Here is a 17,366-nt window from a genome sequence, read left to right as displayed (position 1 = left end):
GTACCATCTCCCTGACATCACTCAGCATTAGGAAGGCCCGCCTCCGAGGAGCTTCTCCTGCAGGAAGGGCTGAGATGACCCTGTATAATGTATAGCTAAGGTGGGGAGATTTATCAGAAGGCATCTCACTGTTTTAACTACATGTTATCCATGGGCAATCCATGGAGAAGCTCCATTGTATTGAAGCCAGGGATATACCTGTTTTGGTAAATATATCCCTTTGTGTTTTTGCAGCTGAGAACTTGAGTGACTTTAAAAAGAAAGCTAGGGCAACCAAAACTTTTTTACATGTCTACCTTGCTATCTGTATATTATACAGATAGCAAGATCCCCTTGGGGGGCATAATTTTACTTCTCCCAGCCTATATTACACTTCTGTGAATGTTACAAACCTCTGTTATACACAGGGGCAGCCTATATTTTAACTCCTGATTCCTTTGAAGCGGTAGGTAAAAAAAAAAGAGTCATGAGAGTTGGCAAATATGTATTTGGAGTATAATGAATGCAGTATGAGAAGGAGCAGGCCGTCATCCCTCCTCAAAGGGAAAAACAAGCAAACCAAAAATACTCCTTTTTCCTTCCTTCTTTCTTTCTCTCCTTCTTTATTTTGCTTACATCACTTTGGATAGCAGGCAGAAATTAATCTCCACTTCTCCAAGCAGAAATATATATTTTTTTCATCCTGTGGGTGTCTTGATTAGGACTCCATATAGCCAAGCTACAATCTAAAAATATTGCTGGAGTTTGATATTCTTTTTATTAAAAAAAAAGGAAAGTATGAATGAGAGAACGAATGAATGGACACTCAGATTGACAATCGCATCATTCGCTGCCTTGTGAGATGTTGATGATTGTATGTTCTGCTTGACATGATACCTTTAACACGTCATTCAAATTCACTGCTACGTTTTTCTTGTTTCATCAATTTTTTTATTATCTGCTGGGTTTTAGGCATTTCAGCATGGGGAGGCCTGTTGTGTAAAAAAAAAAAAAAATTATTGGGGGGTGCGCCACGATACTTTACCGCAGTTTACCGCATGCCTTTTTGTACTGAAACTCTTAAAACCTGAATTTAACATTCACATTAATGGCATGAACAGAAATATGCTTCAGATCACACGAAAAAAGCATGCCTCGTTTACATTTATTCCCATAAAATGTTTTCCAAATGAATTTCTAAATTAATGTCATGAAAAGATGAATTTTAGAGGTTATTCGCCACCTTTCAATAGTCTCCATTGTCGTAATGTCTTTGCATAGAAGGCAAAATATTTTACAGCATTTAACAATAATTAACATTCAGACGAGAGCAGCGCCATTGATGGAGTTTCATTAATACAAATTATAACACAAACACATTGTTGAACTAGTTTCTTTGTATCATTAATATAGTTTGATATTAGCATTGAGAGGCTGCATAAAAAGATCATGGTTGGAGCACAAAAAGGATCTGATCATTACGGAAGATTGAGGCTATTTCCGATATAATTTGGATCCCTACTAAGTTTTGAAACCCCATATCATAGTAGCCAATTGAACAATTATAAAAAAAGATTTAAAAAAAGAAGTAATTATATTTTATATATTTATTTACAATTTTATTAAGATTAAAAAGGGCATTAAATGATCAGACATGACACTAAGTTGAATGATAAAGTTGAAAATGAAAAGATTGTTTTAACTTAGGCTTCTAAACTATGAGCTAATCATAAGTTCCGTCTCAAAGCTAGCTAACTATGCAGATAGATAGATAGATAGATAGATAGATAGATAGATAGATAGATAATGAATAGATGGATGGATGGATGGATAGATAGATAGATAGATAGATAGATAGATAGATAGATAGATAGATTGTGTCATAGATTAGGAAATCTCATCACATCGAAGGCCGTCCACACCATAGACACCATGACCACAAGATTCGATTTAGGGGGCTCTCCGACACTCGCAGACTTTTGTGTTATGAGACTAACTGTGTCTGTGGGATACCGGTTACCTCCAAACTAGGAAGATGGCAGCACTGTTAAGATTTCAAGGACCCTTTATTGAGTTTGTACAAATCTTGAACATAAAATACACTCAAATATATTTAGAAGTTAGATAAAATTCATCATTCCAGATTCCAAGAACATATTTAATATCTTCACAATTCAATACAAAATATTGAATGTCAAAAGATGCTCGGTATCTGCCATATTCTTTATACTACTATTTACAATGAAATTCATTACTTTTTAAAAAAAAAATCTGTATTGAAATACAAGCACGCCTTTCTTGGAGATTCTGCAGCTCAAGTTGGTGGTTTTAATTCCAGAGTCTTCTTAAAATACGCTTTGTTGAGTCTTAAGTTTAATTCTTTGACACTCAAGACATTGAAGCTATAATAATACGTCTCTCCCGCTGTGCTATTTAAACATTCAAGACCAAAATAAAATAAAATAAATAAATAAAAGCCGGATTTAAAGGGGATGTAGCGTATCAGAATTAAGTCTGGGGAACTGATTTTGCTTTATAGGTTCCCACAGTATTTCCCACAGTATTTCCTGAGGATAAGTTGCATCGCATCCAGTAGGAAATTGGGCTACTGCATTTAAGAGCAAAATGTGTTTTAATGTTATTAACCGCGTCACAAGAATAGAAGTGTGTAGGGGAACCTTTCTTGGCCATGACTCGGTCCTCTTAGGTATAGGTTATGATCTTTGGCTCGTGGGATTCCAGTCTTGCACAATACTTGACTATACTTAGGTCATTAGGTAAGATTACAAGGCAGTGTCTACCAATTGTTATGTATGTTCTGCTTTTAATTAAAGGGTTAAACAGCTTCTTTTTGTCTTGGGTCCCAAATTAAGGTATAATTTAACAGATGTTCATTTTTAATCTAATTTCTGTTTTAAGTACTTTCAGGTGGCCTTAAAACCGTGGATTTTTTATATATATAGATTTATTTCAAAAAGCAGTCTTTTTAACATTTTTAAAAAACATTTTTTAGCATTATCTGTTTAGTTACGAAATAATAATATTTAAATAGGGAATTTTAAATACGAACAACATTTGCATTTGATTTTCCATTAAGTTTTACTAGGAATTAGTTAAATAAATAAATAAAACAAACACAGGATATAAATTGCTTCTCAATAACAAAAGTCAATAAATCAAAGTATAGAAAAATCATTTTAATTAGGAAAGTGAAATGTAGGTTAAAAAAGATGATTGTGCGTTTCTAGACTCTTTTAAGGAGGCTTTGTTTCAGCTGTATGTGTTTCTCTTTGTGATGGATAAATTGTCAAAGGAAGATATCAAAAAGATTGTATTAATATGTAGAACAAACTCCTTCTGGTCTCCATTACCCTTTGAGCTCCTGGGGCTCTGTGAATGCTTGAACTCGATGATATATTGTTTCTCTTTCTCCTAAATTCTGTTTTTTTCCCACACATGTAAATAAACAGATGCCGATAGAGCACAAAAGCATGGCATGGATGAATTTATCTCTTCCAACCCTTGTAACTTTGACCACGCTTTATTGTTCGAGATGTTGCAGCGCCTAACATTGGACCATAGACTTAGTGACTCCTACTCATGCCTGGTTAGTATTTGTTGGAAATATTTTATTATTTTATTTGAAATTCTATTTCACGATCTTTGGTGAATTCTGATTGGTCATCTTAGCTCCGAAGTTAAATCAAGATCCACTTAACTCACTATCTTGGGCATGAAAGGAAATAGCCATTAAATATAAGTAGGTTAGAAGAAAGCCCTACGGGGTTAAAACACTATAATTTGCTCATTAAACTGAATCGTAGAAATTAGCAGGACCAGCGTGGTGCGTTTGATGTAGCTATGAGTTCACTTTCTAAAAGGATGTTTTGTTAATTACTGTAAATTACATACCTTTTGGGACAAACGAGGAATGAGAGACCGGCTCGGTGAGACACAAAAGAGATAATCACAAACTGTGACCGAGAAAGTATCACGGGGGGGGGGCAAAAACATATTTTTTTAAATCTAGAAATATTCCAAAAAGTCCAGAATAAGCACTATTTAGACATATCAAACATTGCCATGTGGCCAGTAATGATCGTGAAGAGATTTCCACTTATTTATACATTGAAGAGGCACATTGATTATCTCCTTTTTGTCTTTTTAATCAATAATATGGCAGCCAATTTTAATTTATTTTGACTTTTTTTCATTTTCTAGGGTTGGTTCAGCCCTGGGCAGGTGTTTGTCCTAGATGAATACTGTGCAAGATACGGGGTTAGAGGCTGTCACCGACATTTATGTTATCTCAGTGACTTGCTAGAGCGAGCGGAGAACGGAGCAATGGTTGACCCCACTCTACTGCACTATAGTTTTGCTTTTTGTGCATCTCATGTACATGGAAACAGGTATGACGATCTTATTAAAAATATATATATTTTTTGTAAATAAACTCATTTTGAAAGAAATTCTAAGGTCACAAATCCAATGTAATGAGTTGAAGGTAATAAATAAAATGCATATTATGTAATCGGGGTTTTTATTCAATAGTATGTTTCGTTTTTTAATTTTAAATTGTCATTTTCTAAATATAGAACTCTTTTTTTTATCCTTAAATTCTAATTGGGCCTTTGTTAACATGATAAAGAAGTATGCTTCGCAATAACACACATAACCAAAAACAAAGTAAAGCTAGTACAAAAAATTAACCCAAGTGAAAAGGTGAATCCAGACGTGGACCTCCTTGCTCTCGTGTGCCCAGAGGGACACCAACCGTACCCCACAGATGAGGATGAAAAGTATATCTGGGGATTGTTGGTTCCCTCGGTTCTGGACTGCCCTTGGGGTAGGAACATGACCAATATGTTGGCACAAAAGAGCTAAAACTTGAGAAGCCCCCAAAAGGGGACGTGCCGTAGGACAGGCTATGTCCATTTTTGGTTGAGCGTCTCAAATTTGTTTTGTATGATATTTTTTTTAATGCACAACCTGCCTGTAGTTTGGAAAAAAAACATTTGCCTAGGGGTTAAACAGCAGGAAAGCGATTCTTAAGACTATGGAGGAGGTAACCTGGCTTTTGTTGGGTTGTTGAACCCCTGACTCACATAATATAGGAAGAATGTGTTTTTACATAGCTCTTGAGCTGTGCAAATCACTGTCTTTAATTAACACACACAAAAAGCCCCGGAGAGCTTACAATGCTTTGTGCCCGAGGGCTTGGAAGATAAATAGACTTCAGATTTGACATAAGAAGCTCAGGACAGGATTCAGACTATATTTGCCTACTCCATTCCCTGTTGATGTAACAGTGACTCTGTCCCATTCACAAATATGTTTACCCCGGTATTTGGCTTCACAATGTAAGTAGGCTTTATCGGGGCTGAATCATTAGGGCTGATGATACAACTTAATCCAATACATGGAGCTGTTCTAAACTATTCACTGACAACAAGATGACATGTCGGCCGTTAAATATGTCATACTTTTTTGGCCAACATAGTACTCTGGAAAATATCTTATTTAAATTAAACAGACTAACTGGACTGAACTGGGAAACATTGTTTCCCAGTCTATGCTTGCATTTTATAAACAATGTTTTCTGCGAGACAATGGTTGACCTAAAGACTGCTTTTTCACCTGTGAATAAACCAGAACTTCCATGATTCCAAACCAATCAAATATTTTGTGTTATATTTAATTAAAAGGTTGTCGCTAATTTTCCTGCCCCTACAGCTGGCTGTTTGCCCTCTTTCCCATGCATCAAAAAAAGGAAGATTAGTCAGTTCTGGCATTGGTGATTTATAGAGTACAAGTTGTCATTTCAATACATATTGAACGCTTAACCCATGAACATGTTTCCTTTCATTTTCTTCTAATTTACATTGTTCTTGATTTTTTTTCATTCTTTTCTTTATTTCAATTTATTTTCTTTTATCTCTTTATTTCATGCTGCCTTCTGCAACATTTTTCTTCTCAATATACGTTGACTGCATGCATTGTGTTCTCCATCCACGCACCAAAAGTCCTCTAATCATAGACATATTTAGTGGGTCACAATTCAATGTAGAAGGCGAAGCAGGCAAAGTGCCTAGCGCTTCTACCATTGAACCAGAGACTAAAAGAGATTCCAAAAGAGATTCTAAAAAAAGGAAAGATTCAAAATCACAACCGAATCCAGAGCCTAAAAGGTAAGAACGGTTAGATTTTAGATACTTAGTTCTGACTCATTAGGCTTCTCCATCATCTCCCGAAGCTCCAAAAGCTTCATCTCAATTAATGTTGTCTTAATTAAGACCTGCTTAATTTCAGTTTCATTTTTTAATTTATTGGTGAACAGTATGAGACACTAGAAGCCAATTTAAGCCAAAACTCAACCCCCCATTAGAGCTCCTACCATGTGTCTCACCTAAAGCCTTGTGTCCTTTAGCTTGTAGATCCAGTCGTAGAATGTCGACACTCCATTGCCCACATTGTTACATTGTTTTAATTAATAGCTACTGTGCACCGTTGTTGTTCAAGAGGATTTTTGATCCATCACATCATTAATTTTAAGCACACAGCCCTTCAAAATGAATAAACTGAACCCTTTCTATGTTCATATATTATCTATTGGAAGTTTATCCATACGCAGATCAGGCCTCATCATATAATTTCAAGCAATGGACAGTTTATATTCTTAAATGCATCATTTCGAATGGGCAGAAATAACATTGACAGCAACGCCATTTCCGAATGTATGACGTCACTATGGAACAAAATAACCACCTGGATAACGCACTAGTGCTGCCATTATTAGTAATAACATACGTCTAAACGTGTTTGAGGTTTAATGTAAAAGTTGTCTTAATAATCAAATAGATTCTGATTAGATGTCTAAAGAAATTCACACATAATTGTTACTTCATTTGCTACTCTTTGTCTTTGATGTGTAGAATAGAGTTGACAGCATCTCGGATATTCCAGAATTTGTATGTAAAAAAAAGGGAAGTTCTCAATTTGTTCAAGCATCGTAAAGCCAGCCAAATTCAGTCCAGAACACTCGCGGCCACGTGCGGGGTCTGTTCTACTTTAAGGCTGGATGTTGATTGCCTTTTACATGTTAATAAAAGAACTAGTAGTTTAGCTTTCTCTGAAATGAGACTGGCTGTCAGTCAGGATATCCCACCAAAGTAATGAAGGTCAACTACGGAGAGAAATGCATGTGACTATCAATATCTTTTCTTTGAAATAGACATTGATGGTAGGATTGAGGTGGGTTGTCTGTTTGGATCGTGTATGTCTAAGGTCAGGCAGTTAGACAACAGTAGCTCGCAGTCAGTGAGAAAGTGCAGAGAGATTGAGATTCAGATGTCTCTCGACAGCCCGAAGGTGCGTGCTGACAACATGACATGTTCATCATATGGAACTAACTAAATAGCTGCTGTCCGTGGTCCTGTTTCATACACAGCATTAGCACTGTATCCGATCGGTATTAGCACATGGGGGGACAAGCAGTGCAGAAACCGACCTCTGGACTCTCTTCGACCTTGTTGACATGTTGGCTGGAAGACGGTCATCACTTAAGTGTCTGTAATAAAGAAGAACATTAAGTTAGATCTTTTATAAAGTATTTTGTTATTTTTTTTTATACTCGTTTGTTATACGTTTTTGTTTTTGAATGAGAAATTAGGAGACCGGAGTAGTCATCGGAATAATTGTATTGTCTGATAAAACATGAAGTGGAAATAAATTCAAGGATGTGCATGCAGCTTCAGAGAGCCTGTTGGGAAGGTCATTAGATCATTCCAAACAATTCAGATACCTTCCTATTATACAGCATTGTGTGTCTTCAAAATAGTGGGATATAAGGGGTAGGGGGGCATCTTGTCAGTTCTCATGGGAAAGCAAAGAATAGAACATTCATAACAGTGAATAGAATCTTTATTTCATTAATTATGCGGGATGGCTATTATTTGAAAAATCCCTTCCCGTTGTACGTTGAGGAATTACATAAAATCATTCTTGGTAACAATCCATGAAAAAGGCAGGCCATAGGCATACCTGTTATTCCTCCCCGTCCATCACACAAATATGGGCTCCTGCAAGTCGCATACTGGATGGAGATCATAGGCTAGAAGAGATCAGATCATTTGTACCATTCAGCGAATTGAATCATTACTAGCGAATAATAATGGAATAAAATAATAATTTATTGGCAAAACCAATGTATTTATTGGAGTTTATTGAAAATAATTTACTGTCTTATTAGTGGATGTGACCCTTTCTTCTGTAGCCACATTATTAATAATTATCAATAGAAAACATGTTAATTATTATTTTAGCACAATTCCAATAGATGTTTGGACAAAAAAAACAAACTATGGAATTCCCGTTCCATTTATTTTAAATTTTTATTTCAATTATTTCTGCTAATAACTAATAATGTGACCCGATTCACGGGAATATAAAGCATTAAAAACAGACATAATGTCATAAGGGTTAAAATATACATGAATATGAAATATTGCATCAGGGTGACTATAAAACTGGCTTGATCACAATAATAATAAATAATCGTAATATTATGTTGTCCTCTCTAATCATACAGGGCTGCATATTTTAATTAACCCCTTAAGGACATTGGGCGGTCCCTAAACCCATTGAAAACAGTGCATTTTGAGTCCGTACATGTACGGGCTTTGTCATTAAGGGGTTAACAAAAAGTCTTCAGTAATTCTTTAACAAATCAGCTAAAGTCCTAACAAATATTTTAAAGATCCTTGATTTGATTAAGATTTTTTTGTTATGTGGACAAGACCAGATTAGCTCGATGCAAATGAACCAGTTTCAAAGCTTCTGGGAAGATGAACAGCATAAAAAAAAAAAAAACCAAAAAACATTACTATAACTATTGTCATAAGGCTGGGTGATAATTTTTTTTGAAATTTGACAAAAAGCTATGGAAGAATTATTATTTGTGACATGGCTCGAGACAGGATTTTGTGAAGAGAGTTAAGGTGACAGAACTGGATCTAACCACCCTGACGAGAACTTGAAAAGCAAGCAAGCTGACATCTTTCTGATCGTTCTGCTGAAAATGTCAACTTTGTGAAGGACAGCGAGAGAAACGCTTTGCCAAAATATTTGAAAGGTAGATGTTAAGAAATGTTTGTGGTGTCAGATGTGATATAGCACACAGCTGTTTGGGGAAGGATGGCCGTGATGAGAACTACTCATAAAGTCTTCTCCGTTTCACCCGAAACCTTTCTATGGTTGGCCAGGACCGATCTGGACATTCCGTCGACATCATTCTCTGATACAAAAAGTCTTTTAAACCTTTTTTTTCTTTTATTATCTGTTTTAGTTTGATTCTTAGAATATGATTTTTTTATCGTTTTATTGGCCCAATATTTTTTTACCCCCCCCGATGTTTTTAGCCCTTATTTAATTGTATTATTCTAATTTAGGGTCTACCAAAATATAGGTAGACATTCTATGGATTGAATATGCCAATGTTCAGTGTCTTCAAAAATATGGTATATGATTTTTTTTTTGTGTGTAAGAATTTTGAATTGAAATTTGAATTTAAGATTTGAAATTCTTAAATTCTAGCCATGTTTTGAATGTGATGGAGTATCGACCGTTCTAAATGATTCCAGGCACCATAGGATTAAAAACTTTGAAAGGGCTTTATTATATTCCTGTTTGTCCTTGGAGGGGGTTAGCGAGCTCCGTCTGAGGACTTGAGATGTTTGGTGTGAAGTGGCTCCTCGCTTACGAGGTCAGTCAAACATTACAGTACAGATGGCAATTTTCGGAATTCAGAATCTTTTCATTTGTTTAATAAAGAAAAAGTAAAGCTAACCAATTGACCCCTGACAGGAGGTTTATTAAAGGTTTGTAATCCTACGCCAAACCTTTTGTATTGCTAAACTAGTCTAGTGTCGGGGATTTACAGCTTAGCTTCTCACTGGAGGAGGCCTTCATGTTGAACATTTGTTCAGTTTTGTAGACGACTTATATTACCAGAAGACGACTCCGCTTCTGTATAGGAAACGGCCGAATCTATATATTTTTGCTGGAAAATAATAGAATATAGTAATCTTTAGTGTCGGAGGCGCTGGTTTTCTTTGGTGGTTGAATTAGACCGTTCTTCTTTCTCGATTCCTTTTTGATTGTGGCACAGTGTAAGTATGAGAGGGATATCCAAATTACGTGGTTCTCTGAACATAAAGAGAAGAGGAAATAGTATTTTGTAGGCTGTGACACCTTATACGCCTTTTGTTTGACTACACACAGTTTCTTTGACACATGAAAGACGGCTTTTCAGACATTATCAAGGAAAACATTGTGTTAGTGGCGTGTAAAGCATTACGCTTCATTTTCAGTTGCTTTTTTTTTTCTTCTTCTTCCTCGGAATCTCACATTTACTCAGGTTTCTTTCTTTTGATGCATTAAGCCCAACAAGAAGCACGCACACAATAAACACAAAAGACGTATTGAAGACACAGTGCGACACAGTCATTTAGCAAAAGAAAAAAATATTTAATGCAATATGTCTCGTCTAAAAAAATCCCCGGTATCACCTCTTTGTGTGCAAATCGGTGTAGCCTTCAGAAAATTCTATAAGATGATACATTATATTATTAGAGTGGGGTATGGTGGCAGGGGCTTGATATTGTATGGATGACAATCAGTTTGTTCATCACAGTCTTTGAACCTACTGTAAAAACACACACCATGAAACACTTCATTGTCTTCAGATGTTTTATTTTCCGTTCGTTGTCTTCTCTTGTCTTTGCGACTCGGGCAGTCACGTTAAATTTAGACTGCTGGGCCATCGGCTTTCCGTATGCCCCGTGTTTGTTGGCCACACACATGGGTTGCTGGTGTGTCGGAGGGTTTTGTGTCGGTCAGTCACGGTTTTGGGTTTCCCTGCAGGCCTGACGGGATAGGAACCGTAACATTTGAAGAAAAAGAGCGTTTCGAAGACATCAAAGAGAGGCTGCGTCTGCTTCTGGAGAATCAAATCACACATTTTAGGTAAAGTTGGTCAAGGTCCCCGGTTTCTGGAGATATGTGTATGTAAGGGTTCATCTGCTGTGTTACTACTGAAGATAGTCTGCAACTTAAGGAAAAATGTATCCATATATTCTTAGGTACTGTTTTCCATTTGGGCGACCCGAGGGGGCTTTAAAAGCTACTCTGTCCTTGCTGGAGAGGGTAAGTGTGTACTTCTTTTATGCATGAAAATATTTTTTTTCTTTTTTATTCAGGTAGAATAACTACAATTTGGAAACTTGATATCAGAACATTTTCAAAGTAAAGAAAAAGGATGGGAAATTATGTGAAAAAAAGGGGTTTTGTTTCATGTTTTTATTTACATTTTATTGTGTCGCTCCTCTTTTTTTAAAACAAGGTTTTAATGAAGGATATTGTTACACCCGTCCCTCAAGAAGATGTGAAAAATGTGATCCGTAAATGCTTAGAACAAGCGGCTTTAGTGAATTATACCAGACTATCAGAATATGCAAAAATTGAAGGTAAGAAATGCGTATTTCCCATGAAAGATACAATGATGGATTTCCGTCGATATTTTTCCGTGAACTCTGTCTAGATATTGAAAGGTCAAGTGGACTTGGCACAATAGGAACGTTGTGGTCTAACTTTGTATTGACTCTGTTACTTTAGGGCGATGAACGATGTGTACTGTTACATAGAATTGGAAATTATTTTTGCTTTGCTTTTGGATTTTTTTGCATGGTTTTAAAATGGATGTTTTTCGTCTGGAAGATTCAGCAGCTACTATTGGTTTTTAATATGTTTACAATTTGTAGGCATGAAATATGTACAATATTGGATGGAATTATGTGGAATTTCCAGGATGTCTAAGGCGTTGACCAACCCGATATGCTCTGTTAATCTGGAACTCTTTTGTTGATTTGTCAGACTTTGTACCAACTTCAAACACTGGTTTAGATCTTTGATTTAAGGCTTAACGAGTGAATTTGGGTTAATGTGTCAGATTTTGTTGTTTGGTTGCTGTTTTGGTTCCAAATCAAATGCTCCTTGTAGGTCAATTGGATGTTATCTTTGTCCAGCTAACACTGAGGACTTTCTAACAGAGAGCAGGTTGTTAAAGTGTCCCCAGTGAGAAACCCTTGAGAATAAGGTACTGAAAGAGTTAATTTGTTACCTCTCACCTTGGAAGGTAATGGTTCCAATGGAAGTATGTCAGGTCTTTGAATCGGGTGCTAAATCCGAAGCAGTAGTTTATGGAAAACATCCTGTATGTGGTTTATTAAAATGGTTGGAAGAACACGAGAAGAGTTGATTGGAGAACATTGATCTCTTGCTTCACGATCCTGCCACCTCAAGCTTTTCTGTTGAGTACGTGCTAACATATTGGTGAGATATGCTTTCTTCTTTCAGATAAATCAATGCAAAACAAACTTTAAGATCTGTAAGTAAAAATGCATTCATTTCCAAAGTAGAACACTATAGTGTATACTTCCCTTAATGTGGCGAGATTCTTCTTGGTTGTGTGAATTACCCGGCTCTTTTTATTTTTATTTTTTATTTAATTTTTTTTTTTTGTATTTTTTTTGCACTGTGACTTTTAGGTCTGGGAATACTTTGAAGCAACAAATCCTTCTTTTCCAGCTTTCTTTTTCAGAAAATATCCCTCATCCCACACTACTTTCTTCTGCTTCCTTCCTTTCTTACACGTTATTGGCTCAGCCATTTTTCTTCCGCCTTTTTTTTTTCTGAAAAAAGTGGTTGCGATGCCAATTCCGGAGCATGCTGGGATTGTTAGCAATAACAACCCAACATACACCAGTTGCATGAATCAGGTTTTCTCCTATAGGCATAGCTGACTACAACTTTTAAATAGATACATTTATTAAAAGTGTTGTCCGACGGAATGTCAATTGAAAACAATGTTACAAAAAAATGTAACAGATGTCCGTAGAAATTTTTTTTTTGTCTATGTTTATGGGGAAAACCTTTAAATGCCTTGGATACTTAATGCTTCAGTGCTTAGTATCTCAAACCAAATTCTATTAATTTTGTCTCCCTTTATGTTTCAACCATTAGAGTCTTGTTTATGAAAACATAGTCACAATTTTGGTGTGGCTCATGGGCATGCTGAATGGTTAATCCAGAAAAAAACAACTCAAATTTAAGACACTCTCTTCTTCTACCCTGTGTATCCCAAGATCTCTACAAACTTCTTCTCCGTATGACATTAATGTAACAGTGTCCTCTAACCTATGACGTCTTTACATTTCTGACCTAAGCCTCTTGCATGCCCAAATCCTCTTTTATAGGCAAAAAGAGAGAAATGTATGAACATCCAGTCTTCTGCTTGGCCTCCCAAGTGATGGATTTAACCATTCGTGAGTAACCTATCACCCTTTCTCCATGCTGTCTCCACTCCGTTTCCATTATTTCAAGAACCCTCTTCCAGATTCCGACTCACTTTCCTTGCTTGAAGTCTTTTAACATTCTTGTCTGTTGCTTCTGTCTGTGAAGCCCAGTGTGGAAGTCCAGTCATTTCTTTTTTTTTTTTGATCAGCCAAAAACAAGTTGAGCGACTAAGCCATTTGTCTGTTATAAACCGGCAATCGTCTGTTAGTATTTCAGTTATTATTTTTGTCTGTGACCTGAATGCATTTTTACTTTGCTTATGTGTATCCCCCCAAACTTGTTAAGTTCTTATAATGGATATAGAAATTAACAACCGACAACATCAATGGAAGACCCAGTGCAGTAGAGGTGACTAAAAGGACACTGGTGTACCATCTCATTCTTTTCTTTGAAAGTCATGTAAAGATAATGATGAAGATTAAAAACTAAAAAGGGGAAATGTGATTTCCTCCTTCTGTATTCTGTCTTAACCCTTTCTTTCCCAATGATTAACTCATTTGAACAATTTATCTTATATTTCCATTGTCACCGTACTATTTTAGGTTGAGAATATAGAACCATTTTTGGTGGATTAAACTGTATTTCAGTCGTGCTGGTTTGTAACTATGATCTGGTCTGTTGTAGTTTTCTTTCCATCTTTTGCTGTTAGGGTTTTATGTCGGTCATTTTGGGTGGTGTTAAACGGAGGGGGTAACGGGTTTAATATTCTTCTTAAAAAAAAAAAATGTCGTGAAACTTACGTTAAGTATCTTTCCTGACGGCTCCTGCCGCTGTAACGTAGCAGATAAAACCCATTAGATGCCTCCGCTTCCGCCATCATGAACGACAATTGTTTTGCTAACCATGCTGTCCTTAAAGGGAAACAAATTAGCAAACCAATAGAGTTACAGTAACCTATACGTATGCTAATACTGTTATTCCAAGACCTTCAACTCTTCCAGATATTAGAAGTGGAAGCACATGGGAGGTTTTATCTGCTAAACTATAGCACCAAGAACTATGATAAAAAGGAAACAAATGGAAAATGAAATTTTATTAAAGAAGGAGAGCACGTGCTTTACACTCTCTTTAAACACTAGGACCTTTAAGTGGCAAATGACACTCATGAATGGGATAACATTTTTGTCCACTCTCTCATTAATTGTGCATATGTATTGTTTTTTTTCTCTTTTCTCTCCGTTTTGCTCTCTCTCTCTTTCATATAGAAAATCAAAAGGACGCAGGTGAACAACTGTATATGCATTATAAAGTAGTAGGAGTGAAACATTTTAATTTTCTTTGTTTTTTTTTTTTCCCTTTTCTTTCTTTTTTTTTTTATGGCTCCTTAAGTTGCGTACTCCCGTAGGATGTAACGGAGTTACAAAAATACTTAAGGAGTTAATTTGTGCTGTCTTAACAAACACATGACATGCAAATAACCTACGACACTTTAGAAATAGATTAGCCTTTGACCTTAGTAAACAGAGCCATTTTCCGTTTAATATCCCAAACTATTACGATCCATTAAAAAAAAAAAATCTCCAAGATTCCACTACAGAACAAAGAAACGAATGTCCGTCCACCCCTTTTCATATTTGTGTTGATGCCTATTTAAAAAAAAAAAAAAATGTTTGTGTTTTCTGTAAATGTGTACTAACAGCACAGTCAGAAAAAAAAAAAATCTTGTGTTTTTTTTTCCCGTCCTTTATGTTTGCAAGATAATGAGATGTATTGTTACATGGCTCAAAATGAATATGGTTTTTTTCGGAGGACTTGCTTTTTAACAGCACAGCCCTTAGCTGTGAAAATACACGCCAAAGAATTCTTCACAGTTGAACATTTGCATTTTGTCTCCAAAGCTTTTTTTTTCTTTTTTTTTTTTTATCCCCAAAAGGCCATCTACAAACAACCTAGAAAATCTCACATTATACATATGTTAACATTTTACTTTTTTTTTTAGTTTTTTTTTTTACACTTTGTTTACTTTCATGAGGAATTTGGAGGGAAGGGGGCTTTTCTAATGTCTGATATTTGTAAGGAATCGAAAAACACTTGATTGTTAAGGATATCAAGGATGCTAAGTTTGTCTAACAATAGGGGGGGGGGCTCTTTTGATTACCAGTAGAAATCTAGCACTTTCACACTTTTCATTCATTTTCCACCACATCCCTTGTCTCTTCACTAGAGGTGGGCAAAAACCGGTAGAAAAGTAGTATAAAATGGGGTCTGCTCTTCCCTCACTGTTTACCTGAAAATCCTCCCTTTTCCAATACCTTCTTTCTTCTATTTGTCACCCTCACCCAAGTTTCGTAACCATCTCCTCGTACCCTCATTCTTTTTCCCCTATGTCTTTCTTCACCAAGTTCTTCTTATTACTGAGTCTCTCCGTAACTCAACTCCACATCAACACATCTTCTTTTACTACTCCTATTGTCTCTTCTGCTGATCTGGCAGCCCCCTACAACATTTCTTTCCATCTCTTTTGTAACTTTCTTCTTAGTCCTCTCGTCCAAGGGAAAATGTAAATATTCCATTGGAACTTCATTCACTGTTGCCCACCCCTCTGTTGCTGCATGAACCCTTCCTTATCTCCATTCCTCATCAAAATCTCCTCTCTGATCTTTACATATTTAAATTGTATCTCTTTATCCAGAATTAATGTCATTTAAGAGACGTGCACTACATACATATTATTTCACGAGGCTTTACTGTTTATAATTTACAGAGGTTACTGGGGTTTACTGCAGATTTTTAGGGAGTCCCCATGGTGGTTGGGTTCAGGCAATTCTGAGCTCCAGGCATCATTTAACTAATTATTTCACTGATATCACCTTCTTACACTTTTACAACAATAAGGAAGAAGCTGTTGAACTGAATTCATTTGGTGTAATAGACACTCCAGTTTTCTCCCCATGGTTCACGCTACAGTATTATTCACCACGAGTGTCTGGTTTACAACGTCCATAATGTATCAAACCTCATTCAAAGCAAGCTACTATTTTACAATGGGACAGAGGGCTTGTCTTAAAGTACAGGGTTGGCAGCACTGCCGGGGGCCACAGATAGAAATGACCAGTCGCCTGTTCCCCAAGAAAGACTTCCCTAAAAATTCAATGTTAATTATTTCATAGAATTCCGCAGGCTGCTTAAATATTTTAATGACCCCCAAATATTTCAATTATAAGGAGCCCGACCTATTTTGTCGGCATGGAGCGTAGAAGTACAAGAGAAAATATTTAATAAAGGATGACCTTTGGCTTAACTGGGGTTTTGTTCCTGGACAGAGTGACTTTTAGGAGCCTTACTGAACCAACAAGAAATCTCTATCGTGCCTTCTCGCCCCCACCTAAATGTAAGCCAACAGCTCAATGAATCTAGGCCAGTACATGAGTTTTTAGAGGGGCTCAGACTAATCTGATTTCAGCGAGAGAGATTATTTCTGTGGGTCAGAATGAGAAAAATATCATTTCACATTCTGTAGAGCTCTGTTACTGTTTATGAAGATGACTAATACAGCGGCACAGAGTGCGGTGAGATTGGCTCGTTTTCATTATGGGTATCCTGCTTATGGAAGCATTAACACCCAGACCTCCAACCTCGATAACATCGTATCCAGATACAGCTTTTACCAGATCTGTATAGTGAACTTTTAAGAAAAAAAAAAACAGTAACTGTTCTATATTCCTATTTCTAGAGCCCAACAGTCAAACAAACACATTAGCTATAGAAATGCTACATTCCCCCATTAGGAAAATTTAAGTAACCGACATGGTGGAAAGGACGTCGGGGGTAACTCATATATGACAACACTTTATAGAACTTAAAAAAACAGGATATAAATCCTTAGATACTTGACCTTGTAATAAAATATAGGGCCAATACAAACTTCAAATAATTGGAACACATATAAATGTATGTGCGTCAAAAATAGGCAGAGTCACTTAGATGCAAACAAAGGTGAAACATTTAATACAAACAAAAATAGAAGAATATAAAAA

At 36.3% G+C, this 17,366-nt stretch overlaps 1 protein-coding gene across 13 annotated transcripts in view; it reads left to right on the top strand.

Annotated features, from left to right (window-relative positions):
• Positions 1-17,366, top strand: part of LOC149278695 (calcium-dependent secretion activator 1) — a 144,028-nt gene that overhangs the window by 76,849 nt on the left and 49,813 nt on the right. For 4 of the 13 annotated variants that reach the window (XM_089501849.1, XM_089501844.1, XM_089501843.1 and 1 more), the window contains 7 exons: positions 3,450-3,586; positions 4,201-4,388; positions 10,900-11,001; positions 11,118-11,181; positions 11,378-11,501; positions 13,290-13,358; positions 14,595-14,612. In XM_089501849.1, the coding sequence (XP_089357975.1) occupies positions 3,450-3,586; positions 4,201-4,388; positions 10,900-11,001; positions 11,118-11,181; positions 11,378-11,501; positions 13,290-13,358; positions 14,595-14,612 (702 nt within the window). Of the gene's footprint in view, positions 1-3,449; positions 3,587-4,199; positions 4,389-6,002; positions 6,168-10,899; positions 11,002-11,117; positions 11,182-11,377; positions 11,502-13,289; positions 13,359-14,594; positions 14,613-17,366 lie in introns of all 13 variants that reach the window. The other 9 variants (XM_089501851.1, XM_089501847.1, XM_089501845.1 and 6 more) reach the window with 6 other exon arrangements.

The sequence above is a fragment of the Sceloporus occidentalis genome, unplaced genomic scaffold, assembly GCF_023333645.1.
Source record: "Sceloporus occidentalis isolate IW3139 unplaced genomic scaffold, rSceOcc1.0.p SCAF_183, whole genome shotgun sequence".
NCBI classification, from domain to species: domain Eukaryota; kingdom Metazoa; phylum Chordata; class Lepidosauria; order Squamata; family Phrynosomatidae; genus Sceloporus; species Sceloporus occidentalis.
This window is presented reverse-complemented; position numbering and strand designations above follow the sequence as displayed.